Below are 21,046 nucleotides of genomic sequence, written 5' to 3' on the forward strand. Positions count from 1 at the left end.
CAGTGATGTACTTTTCAAATAACAAGCTCCAGGAGGCATTGTGTATCATGTATTAAATCTATAGGCATTAAAAAAAAAATCTCCTAAGTGTTGTATGAAGAAACTCATTGTCATTTGTGTAAATGAAATACCATTTAATGAGACGAAGAATGTTTTTTGTTGTTTTTGTTCTAAAGGTAAAAAAAGACTTCCTAAGAGTAATAGCTCCTTGAAAATCACTCACAGTCCAGGATGATAAACCTAGTCTAAATATCCAGATATGTTGATACCGTAATGAACCTGCCGGCTTATTACTGGGTACCATGATATCCCCTGCAAATTCAACATCCAGTCAGTAGAGGGCTCCATAATCCCTAGAGTACATCAAAGGAAAATATAACCTGAGATCAGAGGGACCAGGCTCAGAGGCTCTTCCACAGGATGCAGAGAGTCAGGGCTGGCATCTTCGTGGCTATGCTGGTCCAATGATCAGTGTAGATGATAGGAGGAGAGAGTGCAGCAGTCATGGGCAATGGCAGCCCTGAGGCTGCTGTGGCAGTCTTGAGCATGATTTTCCTCAGGTCCCTGCAGACCTCAACAGCATTTCATAGGGGTGAGGATTTGCCCCTTATTCTCCCTCCCCCCGAACCAATAAAAAACTTTCTTACACGTGAACATTGTGTTTCATATTATCCAGTGCATAGACAAGGCAATATAAAATGTCAGTATATTATTTAATAATATCTAATATCTTGAACAAGAACCCCAGAATTGAACAGCCCTAAACTTTAGAAGTGCTCAAAATGCAGATCCATATTTCAGAAATGGGCCTTATTTTTATAAAGGGATGAACTGGCTACCTTCAAACTTTGGGTTGTATCAAAATCAGGATGACTTTTCCAGGCAGATAGAGGTGGGGGCTTCTTGGCAGTAGCCAGGAGGCCGATGAAGAAGTAACATGCAGGATTGTAGTAGAGTAGGAGTGTTTCTTGGGGTGCTTACTCAGGTTAGCCATGTGCCAAAGGTTGCCGACCCCTGCTTTATGTTCTGGAGACAAAAACATTAGTATTTTTTATTATTCTGGACTTTCTCCAAAAGTAGTCTTGCCTATGGAAGGCCTTGTGCAAAGCCAGGCTCCACAGTTTTCCAGGGCCCATATATAATTTTTAATTATTCTGTGCCAGGTAACTCTTTACTCGTCATTCATCATCTCTTTCATAATGTAGCCCTTCTCTTATAACCAGCCTGATGTAAACAACTGATTGAAACTGAGGTAGAAATGACAGAAAAATAATACAATCGATCACAGGAGATCCAGCAATATAACTTCTGTGTAGTATATTTTGGTTTTCCATAGCACTACAAAAAGACACTTTGCTTTCTGTGCTTTAGGATTTCTTTTTGTCCCTGAACAATATTTGCAAGTACATATTTTAAATGTAACTTGGAATTAATAGTAATTGGCTAATACTTTTACATTTAGCCACCTAGTTCCTACCACCAATACACTCAACAACTTTAAAACTTTTACAAAGATGTTATGAAATTGGCCATGTATGCATTCTGGTTTTGTTTTGTTCTTTTCGTAAGTTCGTATATCTAATAAATGGATCTTCTGTAAGAGCAATTTAGCATTTGCTTTCCAAGCCAAGATACAATAACTAAATGTGTATCTGGTCTTTGGTAGACATTATTACAAATTATGAGAGCAAGATGGAAATATATTATCATAGAAGTGTTCTTTTTTCTCAGATTAGATTATCGGAATTTTCGGCTACATCAGCTAGACCTATTCTCACAATTAAGTTGTGTGCTTGCAAAGTAAGGCCTCGCTGACTTCATTGACTAACTATGAGTACGTCTACACAGCAAAGAAAAACCTATGGCTGGCCTGAGCCAGCTGACTCGGGCTTGCGGGGCTTGGACTGCTGTAGGACCCTCCAGAGTGGGAAGGTCCCAGAGCTCAGGCTCCAGCCTGAGCCCAGAAGTCTACTCAGCAATGAAACAGCCCCGCAGCCCAAGTCGGCTGGCATGGACCCACTGCGGGTTTTTCTTTGCTGGATAGATAGATCCAAAATGACCTTTGTTTCAGACCATAACACAGTAGCACCAAGAGGCCCTAATCAGATTCACTGCCCCAATGCACTTAGCACTATACAAACACAAGTAAAGGCAATAGTTCCTGCCCTGGAGAACTTCTCAGTTTTCCACCTATAAAATTGGGGTAATACAGTACTTCCCTACCTAACAGAGGGAGGGGGTTTTGAGGATTAATTCAACACATTAAGCCACTGTAAATGTACATATTGGGTTCAATCCAGCAAAGCATGAAGGACATGCTTTAAACAGGTGATTAGGTCCACTGACTTTTGATTCTCTTCTTGGTTCTACCACAGACGTGCTGTGTTAGCTTAGACATGTGATGTAGCATTTTTGTGCTTCAGTCTTGTCATCTGGAAAAAGAGACTGACTTTCATGGGGCTACTCACATGCTTAAAGTTAAACAGGTGCTGAAGTGCTTTGCTGGGTCAGGGTTATGGTGCTCAGCAGTTTGCAGGATTGAGCCCGTTGTAACAGCTGATAATTTTTTTTAATGATGCCAAATACTTTTACATGCTCACTTATGGTACAGATACAATTCTTTAATGTATGTGTAATTTGAAAGTGTGCAACATCGGGTATGATTTTTGTGTTTATGAAGAATATCCACTGAAATTCCTTTTAGAAGGATTTACAAAGCCTTTCCTCAAGTTATTGTGGGTAAAATCTGTCCTTACTAAAGAGGCTCAGGGATTAGACAGATTTATTTTCCTTTCATTGTGACACCATGTTTTAAAGGCCAGCCATCTGAAGAGAACTCCATTCATGCTTGGAGAACATTCCAAAGGTTACAACTTCCTTTTTTTCCTCCTATGCTTGTTTTCCACAAGGGAGATATTCTGTTACCTATTGTCCGCTAAGACTGAATGAATGGCTTAAGGTCAAACAGCTTCAATGGCGGACTATTCATTTTCAGCCACATAGAGCTTTGCAAATGTTCGGCAGAACAGACAGTCTCTTTCAGTGAAAGAGTTCAATCATATTTGTGCTCAAAACTCCTGCTTCCAAACCCATTCTGCGGTACATGCTGCAATCAAACTGCAAATTGTCATGTTGCTCATTGTTCACTTTTCTTGCTCTGTGCTACCAGATTCAATTTGTACTTTTTTATTTGTTTTTGAGCTGTGCAATCCCTGGTGTCTCAGCCAGGATGTGAAACATATCATATTATATCAGGACCACAAGAGAGGCGCCAATTTGGTTTGCTTATTTGACTGTTAAAATATGAGATGCTTCTTTCAGAAGGCTGAATCTAAAAGATACCTTGTCCAAAAAAATTTTAATAGAAGTTTAATATGTTGATCATTTTCTAACTGTGAATTATATTCCGCCTCATTCACAATCAAGCTAGGTTCCACACACACAGTTATTTGTATTAACCTATTGATTTTTAATGTTGCCACATCAAAGGGCTAGATAATCGTATCTAATGAAATGTGCTTTTTATTTTATTTAGTACTGTGTATTTGTGTGTTATGGGGTTCGTTACAGGTATCCATGGCATTGTCCAGCATTACAGTATATAAATGGCAAAATACACATACCTGAACAGTTGGGATGTGATCTTATATAGGAAGGATGGCATGGAATTGTGGTTAAGGCAGCGGGCTGAGTGACAGGAGGACTGGGTTCTAATTCGGGCTGTGCCCCAGATTTCTTGTGTGGCCTTAGACAAAGCATGTAATCTCTTTATGCCTTTGTTTCCCCACCGGCTGAGAGCATCAAATAGAAGATATACTCTAAATGCAGAGTATGAAACAAAGAGATCACAAGTACCTGGTGCTACATTATTAATCACAAATATATGCACAGTTATACTGTGCACCATTGTTACATATATATATATTGTATTCACAACATATAGCAGAATTGGGTATTTCGGCAGAATTATTATACTTGCTTAGGTATTCAGGAGTTCTTTGCTCAGTTTATAAATAAGAGACTGACATTTTCCTAGATACACCTCTACCTCGATATAACGCTGTCCTCGGGAGCCAAAAATTTTACTGCGTTATAGGTGAAACCGCATTATATTGAACTTGCTTTGATCCACCGGAGTGCGCAGCCCTGCCCTCCCGGAACATTGCTTTACCGCGTTATATCTGAATTCATGTTATATCGGGTCGCGTTATATCGCGGTAGAGGTGTATACAGTAATCTGTCCTTATTGTTTGCTTCTCAGATGTTACAATTATGCTCCTCATGGTGAGATTAAAGCAGTTTAACCTAAACTCTGATCTGCCCCACATCTCATATTTTGTTTAGCCACAACATTTCCCTAGGCCTTTCCTCTTGTGAGTTGTCATGTGTTGCTGGTAATATTCCAAATACAAAACTCCCCTTGTTACTTTGAAGATTTGGGGGAACACCTCCCAGATCATAAAAGTTGGAGATTTAATCAAAGTTTCTTTTTCAGGTCTACTGAAAGCTTAAGTGTGACTGACCAAAATTTTTGGATCTGGAAAAAATGTGTTTTGAGTGTTCCGTTTCCTTACACTCTTTCCTACTTAGGCTTCAAACACAATTCAGGAAACTATTGTGTAACTGTTAGAAAAATTAGCAGAAATTATAAGAGAGATTCAGTCAAAAGAAACAATGAGGAAAATCTGTGCCTAGCGCTGGGAGAAGAAGAGCAACTTACCACCAATTCAAAATCAACAGCAACGACAAATTCACATAGGGAATGAGCTTTCGTGGGTGAATATCCATTTCTGATGAAGTAGGCATTCACCCACGAAAGCTCATGCTCCAAAACGTCTGTTAGTCTGTAAGGTGCCACAGGATTCCTTGTGATTTTACAGATCCAGACTAACACGGCTGCCCCTCTGATACTTGACATAGGGAATAATATTCCAGACACACTGTGACACCTTCCCTGTTTAGACTGTAGCTACCTCTGTTAAAGACCAGATGATTCTATCTCTGCTTTTATACTTTTGTTGACGTAACAAATGTTGCCAGAGTGTTCCTGAATTGAACTGAATGCTCCAATAAACTATCAGAAAGAGATGAAGAGAGAAGTGCCAAGGATGAATCCAGTGCAGGAGGCACGAAACAGTTGGCGCACCCAGTGAAGGAACTCTGGCACTACCTCTGCTCATGTTTGCTTTGTGCTGTAGTCAATTATTTTTAAACTGTGTAACTACAGCTCTGAAATGCACCAAGCTGAATCCTCTTTACTACTTCATATTAAATTGAGAATTTCTGCAGCTGGTGCTCAGTGCACTTCCCCCATCTGCTTGCTCACCACATAGCTCCATAGGCAAACTCTTTGCCACTCCATCTGCCACCCCAAATGCTAACTTCCAGAAAATCAAGACTGAAAAGTTCAAGTTGCAAACTGATTTGCAGATTTCTTTTCCATTTCACCAACATTTGAGCTCTGATATAGAAGCTGTTATATTTTTTTCCCGAAACTGTATACATGTAGTACCACTGAAATGCAGGCACCCTTAGGGTGGAAGGTAAGCAAAAGGTGGACATCATCTGCACAGCCCTCTCGTCCGCCCTAATGAAAGTCACCAGAGAAAATCCCTACCATTGGGATCTGAAATGTCCATAGAGAACCTGCAGGAAGTACCTACATACAATAAACTGCATGAAATCCACTCTCTCCATCACTGAATGGTGTAAAGCTAGACTCACCTGGCTAATAATTGAACCTGCAATTCTAAAGAATCTAGGTATTTCAAATCTGCTGTTTAAGGCACTTGCCCATCCTACACTAGAAATGGATGTTTTGAACTACTGCTCCATTTAAATCCAAAAGGTGTCTCATTAGGCTGACTGCTAGAAAGACAGAAGTGAGAAGTGTTTTGGGAAAATGATTGTGTGTGCGTGCGTGCGCACGCACCAAAGCAGCATGAATATTTGTAACAAAGTCTGACATCTAGAAGAGAAACTAGCCAAACCTCCCTTGTCTTCACAGTAGCAGTGGAGACAAGGCCTAATCTCAGAATCACTACAGTGCCACATTGTGTTAATTTAACATGTTGCCGTAAATTGTGGTAAAACACACTATTACATTTCCAGCTCACCAAGCCTGTTACTAAGGTAATGCAATATTTTTACTCCATGAGTTCAAATTCTGGGATTCTTATTTAGTGAAAGCTCTAGACATTTATAGCCAGATTTTCTGAAGTTCTAAGCACTTATAACTTGAGTCAAAATGTATGGCAGCTGCAGGTTCTGAGCATTTCTGAAACTGTGGCCCTTAAAGTAATTTTTAATATTGTATATATGTTGTAATTAGAATTTCTAGATAGATAGATAACTATAAACAGAAAACTATAATAAAGCCTAAGTGGTGCAGAGGACCTTATTATATATGTCTTCCCTGCACAAGTGAATTTCACCCAGCATGCAGAAGTAGTTCTTGCAAAGCCTTAAAAGATTGTTGGCTCAAATGGAGTAGGAAATGCTCTTGACAGTTATCAAATAGGAATAGAAATATAGAGAATGGGTGGACAAGGCCTGTCACTCCTCTCACAAAGCTAATAGTGGCAGTAGTGGCACATAAATTTGAGTCAGTTGATACTACTGATCTGAAAGCAGGCTCATAGGGTAAATTAATTAATATGAAAGGTTCTTTATATGAAATCCCTGTGGAGCTTGTCTATATGAATATAACATTGTTTTGTTTGTGATTTCTGCTATTGACTGGGCACCATTTACAAGATGCTTTGCTGCTTTCCCTGCTGGATAATTCTCACTGGGGGTCTTACTACTGTGCCCCAGGCCTCAATAAATAGGCTGCCTCATTAAAAAGGGAATAGTGATAGTATGGCCATGACTTTTGTAACACCACCTAACTCTCATATTTGACATGATTGCTGGCCTCTCTAAGTGCTTAATTGATTTAGGAGAACTGGAGGCCAGAGCATGGAAATCCAAGGGGCAAGATGAGGATCAAGGGTGAACAAATTTATGAAAGGCTCTAAGCAGCCTGAGGGAAATTAGAAATGCTACCGATCTCTGAATTAGCTCAATCAATTCAGTATGGTGTATGGGGGAGGGCAACATGGGAGAGGGGCAGAAGCAGAGGACAGACTATGGAAAAAGGAGAGAAAATAATGACTAGATAGGTACAGAGGCCAAAAGTACGTGTGGAAGGGGAGTGCAGGGTCAGTAGACATTACCACGACCCTTAAATTGCAGTAGCAAAGACAAAACAGACCCATTGCTACACCATAGTTTGTGAGGATTCCGCCCACAACTCCACCTGCCAAACTTTTTCAGAGACCCCCTGTGCAAAGCCTGTTTACTTGATCTTTGGGCATAGGTCAGGGTTAGGCCTGCTTTGTGTGGTGACAGTGACTGAGCTCCCTGGCTTATTAAAGTGCCATTTGCCACTTTATCTCCTAAACTTCAAATTCAGAAAATCCATCCAAAAATGTGAGTAGAACAAAAGGACTGTACGAATGAGGTCCCATTCCCCTTATCCTCGCGAGACAGCAGGTACTGTGAACAGCTATAGTACTGAGCAGTCGTGTATACCACTGTTTGTTTGTTGTCCTGTGTGTGACTGCTTATCCATGCTTTTAGCCTATTTTTGAATCTTGTATATTTTGTACTGCGGATAGTGTTGCATACAGACTCAAACAATAATATGGACGGTATGTATAATGGATTTTTTTAAACAACTAAAGCTTAAATGGTAACTCAAATTACTTTCTAATCTATGCAGTATTTAATTGACTGTATTGAACCATAATACAAATTAAGCCGTCGCTGTAATTTGTTCTGTCATACTGCAGCCCTCCAAACAATTTGATACTTCATTTATAAATTGGTAAATGGCTCATAGAAGCACTCAAAGATATTGTAAAATTGTCAAATAACAGCTGAAGGAATGTATCAGGGAGATAACAAAAGGGGGTCTCATGAACACCCCTTGAGTGAGTTATGAAATACTTATTTCACGTGCCCATCATACTCTAGAGGCAAGATTATGTCATAATAAAAGTCCTGAGGATAAAAGAGAAGGAGAGAGAGAAAATTTGAATGTGAACATGGGTACTTGAGTGTGGAACAACAGCTCCAGCTAAACTACGGGGGGTTGGCTTTATTTCGTTTCCATTTGGGGCTATGGAACAGTGTTTAAGAGTAGTAACTGAATGCAAGCAATGTTATAAAACTGATTGGATAAAGAAGGCATTTGCATTGATTAGTCATATTTTAAAGGCCAGATTAAATTAGCATCTGATGGATTCTCATAAATTAATCACAATCTATAAAGACCATGTATTTGTAGTCTGGCTGTTATTTTGTTTAGCTGGCCATTTCCAATTTCTGCTTGAGAAGGGAGAGACATGTGGCCATATTCTCCATCACTTTACACTTTTACACCAGTGCAAAGTGGGGGTTAAATGCTCCCATATCTGATTAGCTACAGGACATGATTCTGATCTCCAGTTTTACACAGATTTTACTCCATTGACTGCAGTGGGGTTACTTCCAATTTACTGCAGGAGTGTAAGTGTATAAGCAGCAAAGAATCCTGTGGCACCTTATAGACTAACAGAGGTTTTGGAGCATGAGCTTTCGTGGGTGAATACCCACTTCGTCAGATGCATGTAGTGGAAATTTCCAGGAGCAGGTATATATATGCAGGCAAGTTAGAGATAATGAGGTAGTTCAATCAGGGAGGATGAGGCCCTGTTCTAGCAGTTGAGGTGTGAAAACCAAGAGAGGAGAAACTGGTTTGTAGTTGGCAAGCCATTCACAGCCTTTGTTTAATCCTGAACTGACGGTGTCAGATTTGCAGATGAACTGAAGCTCAGCAGTTTCTCTTTGAAGTCTGGTCCTGAAGTTTTTTTGCTGCAGGATGGCCACCTTAAGGTCTGCTATAGTGTGGCCAGGGAGGTTGAAGTGTTCTCCTACAGGTTTTTGTATATTGCCATTCCTAATATCTGATTTGTGTCCGTTTATCCTTTTCCGTAGCGACTGTCCAGTTTGGCCGATGTACATAGCAGAGGGGCATTGCTGGCATATGATGGCATATATTACATTGGTGGACATGCAGGTGAATGAACCAGTGATGATGTGGCTGATCTGGTTAGGTCCTGTGATGGTGTTGCTGGTGTAGATATGTGGGCAGAGTTGATATCGAGGTTTGTTGCATGAATGGTTCCTGAGCTAGAGTTCCTATGGTGCGGTGTGCAGTTACTGGTGAGAATATGTTTCAGGTTGGCAGGTTGTCTGTGGGCGAGGACTGGTCTGCCACCCAAGGCCTATGAAAGTGTGGGATCATTGTCCAGGATGGGTTGTAGATCCCTGATGAAGCGTTGGAGAGGTTTTAGCTGGGGACTGTATGTGATGGCCAATGCAGTCCTGTTGGTTTCTTTCTTGGGTTTGTCTTGCAGTAGGAAGCTTCTGGGTACACGTCTGGCTCTGTTGATCTGTTTCCTTATTTCCTCTTGCGGGTATTGTAATTTTGAGAATGCTTGGTGGAGATTTTGTAGGTGTTGGTCTCTGTCTGAGGGGTTAGAGCAGATGCAGTTGTACCTCAGTGCTTGGCTGTAGACAATGGATCGTGTGATGTGCCCGGGATGGAAGCTGGAGGCATGAAGGTAGGCATAGCGGTCGGTAGGTTTTCGGTATAGGGTGGTGTTAATGTGACCATCACTTATTTGCACCGTGATCTCTAGAAGGTGAACCTCCTGTGTAGATTGGTCCAGGCTGAGGTTGATGGTGGGGTGGAGGCTGTTGAAATCGTGGTGGAATTTTTCCAGAGTCTCCTTCCCATGGGTCCAGATGATGAAGATGTCATCAATGTAGCGTAGATAGAGAAGGGGCGTGAGTGGACAAGAGCTGAGGAAGCGTTGTTCCAGGTCGGCCATAAAAATATTGGCATATTGTGGGGCCATGTGGGTGCCCATAGCGGTGCCACTGATCTGGAGATATATATTGTCATCACATTTGAAATAGTTGTGTGTGAGGATAAAGGCACAAAGCTCAGCAGCCAGTTGTGCTGTGGCATCATCAGGGATACTGTTCCTGACAGCTTGTATTCCATCTGTTTGTGGGATGTTCGTGTAGAGAGCCTCTACATCCATGGTGGCTAGGATGGTGTTATCTGGAAGGTCACCAACGCATTGTAGTTTCCTCAGGAAATCAGTGGTGTCACGGAGATAGCTGGGAGTGCTGGTGGCATAGGGTCTGAGTAGAGAGTCCACATATCCAGACAGTCCTTCAGTGCCAATGCCCGAGATGATGGGGCATCCAGGATTTCCGGGTTTGTGGATCTTGGATAGTAGATAGAATAACCCTGGTCAGGGCTCTAAGGGTATGTTGATTTGTTCCGGTGTTAGTGTAGGGAGTGTCCTGAGTAGATGTTGCAGTTTCTTAGTGTATTCCTCAGTGGGATCTGAGGGAAGTGGCCTGTAGAATTTGGTGTTGGAGAGTTGTCTGGCAGCCTCCTTTAGGTAGTCAGACCTGTTCATGATGACAACAGCAACTCCTTTATCAGCCTCTTTGAGTGTAAGTGTATGGTAGAGAAGAATCAGGCACATTAAGTCAAAACTTTAGATTAAGTTAGTTGAAAATTAAAAAAAAATAAATCAAGCAACTCCTAGACTCATGTAGGTCTGCAAAAGAATAATTTCAAATGATTATGTGCATCTGCATTTCAGTACAACTGTGTGCACAGTATTTCATTTTATGTATATGTGCCAAGGCTGGACAAAATTATGATGCTTGTGCTCAGAATCTCTCTCTGATTAATGAAAACTTCCCGAGAGCAATCTTTCTAAACACTCCATAAAGTAAAATATGCATAAGGATAATGCTGCAGACACCTTTACTTATTTTGATACCATTTGCAAGGCAATATTGGGCATCATCAGCAATTACAAATGTAATGATTTTAGAGCATTCATGAGGGTTCCCAAATAAATTAAAATGTCTCCATCTGGTGTCTTGCATTGTAGATGATATTTTTCCACCTCAGAGTAATCTTCAAATCTAATTCTACCAGGAAGGAGTTTAATTTCTGTGCAAAATGCTGCCTGGCAATCAATAAAAAACTTGTATTTAACAGGAGCCTGAGATAACATTCTCTATACTATACAGCATTTAGAGAAAGAGGGACATTTAATTTCACTATTACAGAGAGCAAGCAACTTGAGCTGAGAATAAACAAATAAATCAGTGTCCCTATGTTATACAAATGCAATACCATCGTCAATTTTACATTATTAACACGTTGGGAAAGCGGCATCTCTCATGAACAATAGCCATCTAAAACCCAGCCTTGTTCAAATTGCAGTCGGTGGCAGTACACCCGTTAGCCTGAACATTAGCCATCTTGAACCCCAAAAATTGTGTTACGTTTACTAACAAAATGAAAAAATATCCAGTCTTTTGTCTTATGAGCAGTCATCTCTCTTTTATGTGTTACATTTCCATTGTCATTTCATCCCCCGTTTCTACAGCAATCTCATCAGAGGCACCCTTCCCCCCCCCTGCACACACACATGCTCGCTCTGTTTTCACACATTTAAAACAATGTAAAATCGATTGTTTAGAGCTCAGGGTACCATGCTGGTTGTCCATATTGTTTTTCTCAAAAAGGACAGGAATCTGATCCTCCAGTAGTGCCCTTTCTGAGGTTCTGTCTGCACTTGAGAATGGTATTCCTTTTAGACTGTGAAGAGCAGGAGACATGTAGGAAGTAAGGAATTCAGATGAGTAGATCATTTTAGGTAAATAGTTCAAGGACAGACCTATAAAGGTGTTGTCTGCACTCAGGGTAGCCCGGACTTAATAACTGGTGTAGACAGGGATGTAGCAGAGGGGTTGATTCAGTTGGTGCAAACCTTGGCTTGCCCTTGGTTATACTTACAGGGTCATCACTTGTGCTCCTCTTCTGTACTTTTAGCTCCTCCATGGCGTCCCTTTCTATGTGGTCCAAAGAGGTGGGCTTGGTGCTTGTGTGGACAAAGGGACTGCTGCTTATATATTTGCCTCTGCAGCGCCTCTATTGTCTCTGGAGCTGAGGTAGACTATGGGGTCTCAGCCCCTTTTATAGAAGGCTTTAAAGTCTTTTTATTTCAGGACGACTTTGAAAGAGGATGCTAATTTTATTTACTGCATTAAATACAGCTGTATGGAAATGTTCAGAATTAAAATGAAAAGCCATGTGTTTGGGTGCTTTCACATTTTCTTGTGACATCAAAAACAGGTGTTTCACACACAGTTTTGCAACAAAATTGTCAAATTTTTCAGACAAAAATGGGCCATTGTCAGCTAAAAGCCAATCCCTTTTCAAACCAAGAGGGGGGAAAAATTTACGAGTTTTCTAGAAAAGTAAAAATTTGCAGCTCTGATGTTGCTCTAAATGCAATTCTAAAAATATAATTTGTAGTCTGATCTTTATCCTATTGTGGTCAATGGGAATGTTGCCATTGAGTCCATAGAGAGTAAGGGCTGGTCTACACTGGGGGGGTGGGGAGATTGATCTAAGATATGCAACTTCAGCTATGCTATTTGCGTAGTTGAAGTCGAAGTATCTTAGTTTGACTTACCTGGCGATCCTCATGGCGAAGAGTCGACTGCTGCGGTTCCCCTATCGAAGCTGCTTACTCCTCCTGCCGAGGTGGAGTACAAGTGTTGATTCGCGGATCGATTTATCGTGTCTAGACGAGACATGATAAATCGATCCCCAATAGATCGATTATTACCCACCAATCCGCCAAGCAGTATAGACGTACCCTGAGATCAAGCCTTAGGTCCCAGTCCTACAATCAGTGGGGCTCTGTGCTGCCATAGAAGTCCTTCCTATGGATCCAGTAAGAAGCTTGGAGCCAGAATCCTGATTATCCTGATACTTCTTGTTATTTTATAAATTTTAATCATGAAATTAATTGCTAAGGTACCTAGAATACTTTCATAGGTAGTATTTAGGTAATAATACCATACTTTTATTGAATTATCTCTCACCATAAGGTATTAGAAGAAACGTTTATGCAAAACATGAATACAGTGCTTAAATTGGTCAAAACACTTGTTTAGAGATCACCTGATTCCACTGTCCAAACATTACTCTTCATTTTGATCCAATGGCTTTTTAAAATTTGGTAGACATATAAAGACCCAGGTAAAATGTGTGTCTTGAGAATGAAATTATAGCTTAAATGGAATGTTTTTATAGATGTGTTTTGGTATGCTTTTTTAATAGCTACTACAGCACCATCATGCAGTTCATGAAATTTCGTACATTGCAAAGGATATCACAGACCACCGAGCCTTTGGATATGTATGTGGAAAGGAGGGAAATCATAGATTTGTGGCAATAAAAACAGCCCAGGCAGTAAGTATCAAATCTTTGTCATATTCTATAGTTTAACTCAATTTGAAAGTTATATCTATAATGTTGCTGTTCAAAAGGGCATGCTAGCTTGTTTGTTCAGTATACATGCTGTCAGATGTGACTGCACAGAAGTTCTTAGATGGTAAATTAGCAATACCAGTCTGAGAAAAAGGGAATGTATTTCACCCTTCTTAATTTTTCTTGATATATTCCTTCTAATTAGTAATTATTTTCCTTTCTTATTAAACTAGATATGTCGACAGAGTACAAATATGTTTACATATGTTCGTTGATTCATTTAAACAAAATAACAGAAAACAAATAACTACTTTGCCTAAAATCTGCCCTAATTTCATTGTATTAGAAACCACTAATAAATATAAGCAATGCTTTCAATACTCATGAGTATAATTATCATTAATCTGAAAATATAATTAGTTTTATAGAAATGAACCTTAGCCTAGATGCAATTTTTTGAACTAATATAAACGAGTTAGAAATTAATTCAGTGTTAAGTTCCTTCTCTTGAAAGGTGGATATCACTGTTCTACCAACAGGACCAAGGGGAAAAAGTCTTCTTTCCTTTATTAAAACCTACTTACTGTTTTTGCTTCAATAGGCTGAGCCTGTAATTCTGGACTTGCGAGACCTGTTTCAACTCATTTATGAATTGAAACAAAGGGAAGAAATGGAAAAAAAGGCACAAAAGGACAAACAGTGTGAACAAGCAGTATACCAGGTATCTGTGTGTGCTTAGCTTGTTACTAGTCAGAGGATAGGAGTAGGGGTTTCAGGATCATGCTCCGCACAGACAAATAGAAAGGTAACAGCTCTCACTGTGTCAAAGTAGGGTTAAACAGTGATGGAAATTGTAACACTGGGAAAGATGAAAATCTTAGACGCATGAAATGATCTACTTATTTCGTATAGAGAGTGTTCTTTTGAATTAGAGAGACAACTTTTAGTAGAAGCCAGCCTGTTTGGTAGATCTGTTTCAAGAGTGACTGGTAATTGTTGCACAGTTCAAATTTTGCTTCAGAATGTGTTGTCTTAAATAAAATCAGACAAAGTGCAGCTTTGATTAAAATTTACCTTGTGCAATAACACAACAGTTATCTGTAAACTCAAAAAGAAATATCAATTTTTAATGTACAATGAGCTCATTTCTTTGCTGTCCTTTAATTTCCAAATAAGGTCTTGTTTCTCTGCTGTTTATGTTCTTTGCTTTTACCGCCTATCCTCTTTGCTGTAGACAATTTTGGAAGAAGATGTAGAAGATCCTGTGTACCAGGTAATTTCTGAAGCTGTACAGATTAGGTTTCAGAAATAGTTAGATATACATTATCCTATTTTCAGACACAGTCTACTCTTGTAACAAAGTACTGTAAAAGATTACTGAGATACATTTTAAGTAGAGGGAGAAAAAAATCTCAACATAAAGCAGAATAAGTTCTAGATAATAATACTAATATGTAATATCACAATATAGGATGGAAACCTTAAATATTTGTTTAGAATGTGCCATTTAGAAACTGAAGTGAAAGTTTTTTCTGTCCAGAAATAATGACACTTCTTTGTGGGAAAATGTAACAAAAACAATTTTGAAAACAACGAGAGTGAAATACTGGCCCCATGGAAGTCAATGGGAGTTTTGCCACTGACTTCCCTGGAGCCAGAATTTCTCCCAGAGCATCAGTACTTGTACCAGGGGGAAAAATGGAATTGACTACTATAACCAGCTGATTTGGTATACTGGCAGTTAGGTTCTGTTATTTAAGACGACCCAAACTTTAAAGCCCTAAGTAATTCGGGCTATGATTTCTTCCACCTTAATGGAAAAGGTGATGAATTTAGAAATACACCAGTGTATTTACATCCAGCAAGTTAGTCAGATTTTTTAAAAGATGTCAGCTGTTGTGCATACTCACACAACATTTTGCTGGAATCGTAGAATCCTAATAATGTGAAATGCTACTTCATGTGAGGCTAAGATTTTCAAAAGTAATTAGAGATGTCAGGTGCCTCTATTTTTGCATGCCAGCTTAATACACCTGAAAGGAGCCTGGTTTCTGGAGGGTGAGCATTCAGTGAAAATCAGGCCTCTTTGAGATGCCCCATAGGAGGCATCCAAAATGGAGACACACTTAATCATTATTCTCTTTTGAAAAAACTTGGCTAAAAGTTTTATTTTGAAAACCCTAACCAGTAAGGACCAGGGCCGGCTTTAGGAAGTGCGGGACCCAATTCAAACAGTTTCGACGGGGCCCTGGCAGAGATGGCTTAAAAAAAAAAACACAATTAAAAAAATACGTGGGGCTTGTATTCACCAGGCGGTGCTCTGAGTCTTTGGCGGCACTTCGGCGGTGGGTCCTTCACTCGCTCCATGTCTTTAGCGGCACTGAAGGACCCGCTGTCGAAGTGCCGCCGAAGACCCGGAGAGAGTGAAGGACCCGCTGCTGAAGTGCCGCTGAAGACCCAAAGCGCCGCCAGGTGAATAAAAATTAAAAAGGTGCCTCTAGCCAGGGAAGGGATTCTCACTGGGCGCGGGGCCCTATTCGGGGGAATTGGTGGAACAGGCCTAAAGCCAGCCCTGGTAAGGACTGTGAAACCGTAACCTAAAAAAAGTAAAGCAAAGTAGCAAACTATTACTATGAAACTTGTTACATAAGCACCAAACTGTTCTCTGAGTTTTGGTTTAGCTTTCTTATTCACTACTAATAAATGTGTGGGGGGTGGGGGGGATGATGATGATTATACAGCCCAGAGGCCTGTTCTGCTTCCATTGAAGTCCATGTCAAAATTCCCATTGACTTCAGTGGGAGCAGAAATGGGCTTCAGAATGTATCCCTAGTGAGAAAGCGGCAGGAAGTTGATCTAACAGTCATTAAAGAGGAGCCAGGTCTGTTTTATTGCTCTTTCATTAAAAATAAAATAATATAACTCTGTGCTTTCCAGCAAACTGATTATCCTTGTGCCACCCTATACTTTGAACCTGTTTCCTTAATACCTGCCTGTGTGTGTTTGGTTTTTTTAATCTGGAATTCCAAATTGCCTTTTTTCCCCTTCTGTTTCATCTTTGACCTTTCCTCTTTGGCGGCTGATATAATAGTACATTGTGTTTGAGGCTGGACATGAGCCAATCCGTGAGCCTGAAACAGAAGAAAACATATATCAGGTATAAAATGGCTACATCTCTGTTACTACTGCACTCAATGCAAACATTTAGCAAAGCACATTTCATAGACTGAAGTTCACTTAGTTTTCATTCATCATGACATTTCATCCTCACTCAAGTTACATAAATAATTTTTACAGTCTCAGTATGCTTTCCTTATTTATTTGTCTCTCTTTTCAGCCTTTTCAAAATGTATCCACTTTATCTTTGGTAACTGATGTAGGATCATAAATGCTGTGTATTCTGTATAGTACGACAAATAGTGGATTCCTTTCTTTCCTTTTAATCTGCAACATTTTTTATAACTGCATCTAGTTTTACAACTTACAGAGAGAGAGAGAGAGAGAGAGAGAGAGAGAGCGAGCAGTCCTGCATTCTGTACTCTGACAAATCTCCCATTGATGGTAATGTAAAATACCCCTTTTGTCATTCAGTCCATCCTCCAGGGGTCAGTGCAGGACTTATCAAAAGATTATTTAATTCAGTTTAAATCACAAACAAGAGCAAATCTGGAGACAGAGAGATCTCTGTTCTATTAAAAGAAATTGCAACAGGAAAAAGAAGATTTCAATAAATCCTTTGTAGGGTGGAGGGTTATAAAGAGCCCCAGCATTTTGATGGGATGTAGTATAGGAGGACAGGAGGGAAATTAAAAAAAGATAGTAATGAAGGAAAGAATGAAGAAAAGAGTAGAAGAACAAAGGAACAGAATGGGATTTAGGCCAGAAGAGAAGGTGGAACATAAGTAAATGAGTGGGATTTAGGGCATTCTGTTATTTGGTCATTAGCTCATTAAGTTCATATGTACATTTAAGCCTGCAAAGCTGTGTTGTTCTCCCATCGCTAACTAAAATATGCTATGTAGCCAGTGCGTTAAAGCCACTCAATGTGAATGTTTTTTTTCCTGCACACGCAGTGTGTTAAGTTTGGAGATAAGCTAGGACAGGCGTCCTCGACCTTTTTCTTTCTGAGGGCCCACCAACATGCTGTAGTTTGGCTCACCTGTGCCACAAGAACTGCTTTTCTGCATATCCAACAGATTAAAAGCCAGGGCCGGTGTTAGGGGGGTAGCAAGCAGGGCAATTGCCATGGGACCCAGACCACAAAGCTAAGTTGCTCGGGCTTCGGCTTCAGCCCCGGGTGATGGGGCTCAGGCTTCAGCTTTCTTGTTTATTTTAGCAGACTCCTGAAATCTGCTTACATCCCCTCAGGGGGCCCTGGACCCCTGGCTGAGAACTGCTGAGCTAGGATACATGGTTTGAAGTGTAGCTGCTGTCTGAAAAGTGACCTTATTTAAAATTCTCTCTCTTAATGTCATACTCCTGCTCACCCCATAATTGTCATATCAAATGCATACAATCAGCTTAAGATATTTTAACTGGTGGTGACCAAAATGCAGAGCTATTGAAGAAGTGTCCATGAAGCCACAGAAGGAAGGTGAAGGGGGAATCCCTAAGAAGTGTTATAGGTGGTCAGTGTATCAGACAAGGCACTGAGGTTGAGAAGAATGAGAGAGAGGAGCCGGTTCATACAAAGGGCAGTTGCTTTTCCAGGAGCAATGGAGGCCAGACCAGACTCAATCAAAACCATTTGTTTTGAGGGACCTAGAGAATGTGAATGAATAATAATAATAGTGTTTCCAAGGTTTTGCTAAAATGGAAAGAAAGGATGGTAGACGAGAGGAGATCTGTACTGATCTGGAAGTGCTGCCTCTGCCCTCTGAGTCACTAGTGAATTGTTCAAGGCTTCATTTGATGGACTCTGGACATGGTGAAAGGTTTCTTTTCTAAGTGGTGGCAATGAAAATCATGCCAGTTTTGCCTGTGATCCCTTGTATTTCTCTATGTTTACTATAGGCAATACATTGAATATGGCAAACACTGAAATTAGCTAACCACAAGTCTTAGTTTATCTATTGCAATTGACAAACACTGAAGTATCACCACTGTAGAGTTTCCCATGGAACTCTAGTCTCAATGCAGCTTATGATTTCCTTAGCTGCTGTAAATCTAGGTGCTCACAACCTTCCTATTACACTTGCATCGCTGAAAAGGCTGTTTCTTTTACAGGTCTTGACTAAGTCAGAACCAGTCAGTTTAGTATCATTAGTAAGAGTCCCCTGAACTAGATTCTTCCTTGTTGCCTAATTCTTTCTGTCTCCTAAAAGTTACTGTTTCTGTCCATACTTAACTATGGGAAACTTGCAAGCTTCTCATTGACCTGTAGCCTAAGCACTCTGAAATTACACATCCTCATTACCTGTAATCAGCAGTATAAAAGACAGACAGACCACAGCGATGTTTTGACTCGAGGCAGTTTCTGTTGTGGCTGGCTCCATAGGAACAAGTGTCCTCACACATCATGTTCTGTCTTATTCACACCTTCTTTTTGTGGTGGCATCCTGCTTTTCCTGCCTAAGGCTGGTGTACAAAGAGTTCATTTCCCCCAAGTACAAAAGGTCCCTGCATGGTAGTTAGTTAAATAAAAAACAAACATTAAATCTCACTATTGTGATAACATTCCACTATTTAATGTCACTGAGTTTGCATTTTCTCTTATTAGGCATGGTTTTTCTATTCATTTCTTTCTTTGACTCATTACCCCAAAGTGTGTGCAGGTGTGTATGTGCATGCTTTTTCTGTGTATTTAATCTAATGTAATCTACCCATGTATTTCTAATGCACTAGTTACTGTGGGATTTGACCACCAAACATGCAGCAGTCCTTTCTGTACTGGACTTTTCATCACATTTCCTTACCTGACAGCTGGTTTTATGTTAGTGCCATCGTTTTTATGGACTAGGGCCTTTATTCATTAATTTATATATATATATTTATATAATATATATAAATCACTGGTTTTTATGGTACTTTACAGCCAAAGGCGAAGGCAAGGCCTGTCCTCCAAGGAGCCTGCAGTGTAAGGGCTTATCTACATTTAGCAGAGGATTGACACTGCAGCGATCGATGCATCGGTGGTCGATGTAGCGGGTCTAGTGAAGATCCGCTAAATCGACCACTGATCGCTCTCCTGTTGACTCCTGTACTCCACTTGCTTGAGAAGAGTAAGGGGAGTCGACAGGAGACCGTCTCCCGTCGATGTCACGTATTGTGGACACCGTAGTAAGTAGATCTAAGCTGCATGGATTTCAGTTACACTGTTCATGTAACTCAAATTGTGTAGCTTAGATCAACTTTTCCCTTTGGTGTAGACAAGGGCTAAGTAACAATAGGCATACTGCAGAATATGGTGATATGGGAGGGGTAAGGGAAAATGTGATGATTAATGGGCAATATTCTCTACAGGAGCTCAGATCAGTGGTTATGTTGTGATTCATGTGATAGCATTATTTCATATACTCATACTGGAAATGGGGTTTGGATAGCAGGAAAGTGATCCTGCCAGAATAGATTAGTGTTGGAAAACATGCTCAGTATAATAAATTTTCAGAGCGATTAGGAGGAAAAGAGGAAGAGTGACTAGGAGGGAGGAGGAGACTGTTCCAGGTATTAGGGGCAGTGTGAAGAAAGGTCCAGAGTCTTGAGTAGAGTTCTTTGAAATTTTTCCCATGAAAAGGTTTTCTGAGGGAAAAATGACCTCTTTAAAATTTGTCATCAATATTTGAATCAAAATTTTATTTCAAATGGTTAGTGAACATTTTCCTGCATGAGTGGGGCATATGTGAGAGCTGAGCTGTAGGCTATGCAGTTCAGTCAGAAGAGAGCAAGTCTGAACTTTGATGCTGACGGAGACATGGCCTTCACTTTTATAGAAGGCAAAAGAGACTGTAAGCTTCACAGTTATGGCTAGAAGGAGAAGGAGAGTAAGGGAGGGCAGAAAGGAAGACACAGTAGTACTTGTGGCAACAAACAAGGTGTGGATCACTCTTCTGGCAGTAGGGGGAGAGAGGAGCGGACGAACTGTAGAGAAGTTCTGGAAGGGAAGAGTCACAAAACTTAACGAGAGCGTGGATATGAGATAAGATAGATACTGAAAAGTTTAAATGTGACCCCCATGGTTGTGAACCTCATTAAAAGGTAGGGTAATACTGCTCTCAAGTGTGAGATAGAAAGGGAGAAGCAAGAAGGTCTGATTTAATCTTCTACCGCCCTGCAGCAGGATCCACTGTGGTTTACTAAAACATCTAACTTCCAGGGTGCCTCACTCAGAGGGATGTGACCACAAAGTTATATCATGTTCTTTTTCAATGAAATATATTATGATTAGGAGCCTTCTGGCTAGGTGTCAGAGACGCTAATGATTCCTGGGTGGGGTATTTAAAAAGAATGAGTTCAAACTTTTCTTCCCTCAAAAGCAGTGAAGATTGAAGTTACAGCTTCTTTTAAAAACTCTTTCAAATACTGGTGACTCATTCAAACACTGAACACAGTGCACTGCACCAGGGCCTTTATAATTGGTATATGAAACTTTTACGGAATCAAATCACCTTGTTCCAGAAGAAAGGAAAATAAGAGAGTGTG

The 21,046-nt window shown here is 40.3% G+C and overlaps 1 protein-coding gene across 8 annotated transcripts in view; it reads left to right on the plus strand.

Annotated features, from left to right (window-relative positions):
• The window catches only part of DAB1 (DAB adaptor protein 1), a 744,092-nt gene that overhangs the window by 672,830 nt on the left and 50,216 nt on the right, over nucleotides 1-21,046 (plus strand). For 7 of the 8 annotated variants that reach the window (XM_030573268.1, XM_030573273.1, XM_030573274.1 and 4 more), the window contains 4 exons: nucleotides 13,259-13,390; nucleotides 14,010-14,129; nucleotides 14,643-14,681; nucleotides 16,500-16,565. In XM_030573268.1, coding sequence (XP_030429128.1) covers nucleotides 13,259-13,390; nucleotides 14,010-14,129; nucleotides 14,643-14,681; nucleotides 16,500-16,565 — 357 coding nt within the window. The remainder of the gene's footprint in view (nucleotides 1-13,258; nucleotides 13,391-14,009; nucleotides 14,130-14,642; nucleotides 14,682-16,499; nucleotides 16,566-21,046) is intronic. The other variant, XM_030573277.1, reaches the window with a different exon arrangement.

Source organism: Gopherus evgoodei, chromosome 8, assembly GCF_007399415.2.
Source record: "Gopherus evgoodei ecotype Sinaloan lineage chromosome 8, rGopEvg1_v1.p, whole genome shotgun sequence".
NCBI lineage: Eukaryota > Metazoa > Chordata > Testudines > Testudinidae > Gopherus > Gopherus evgoodei.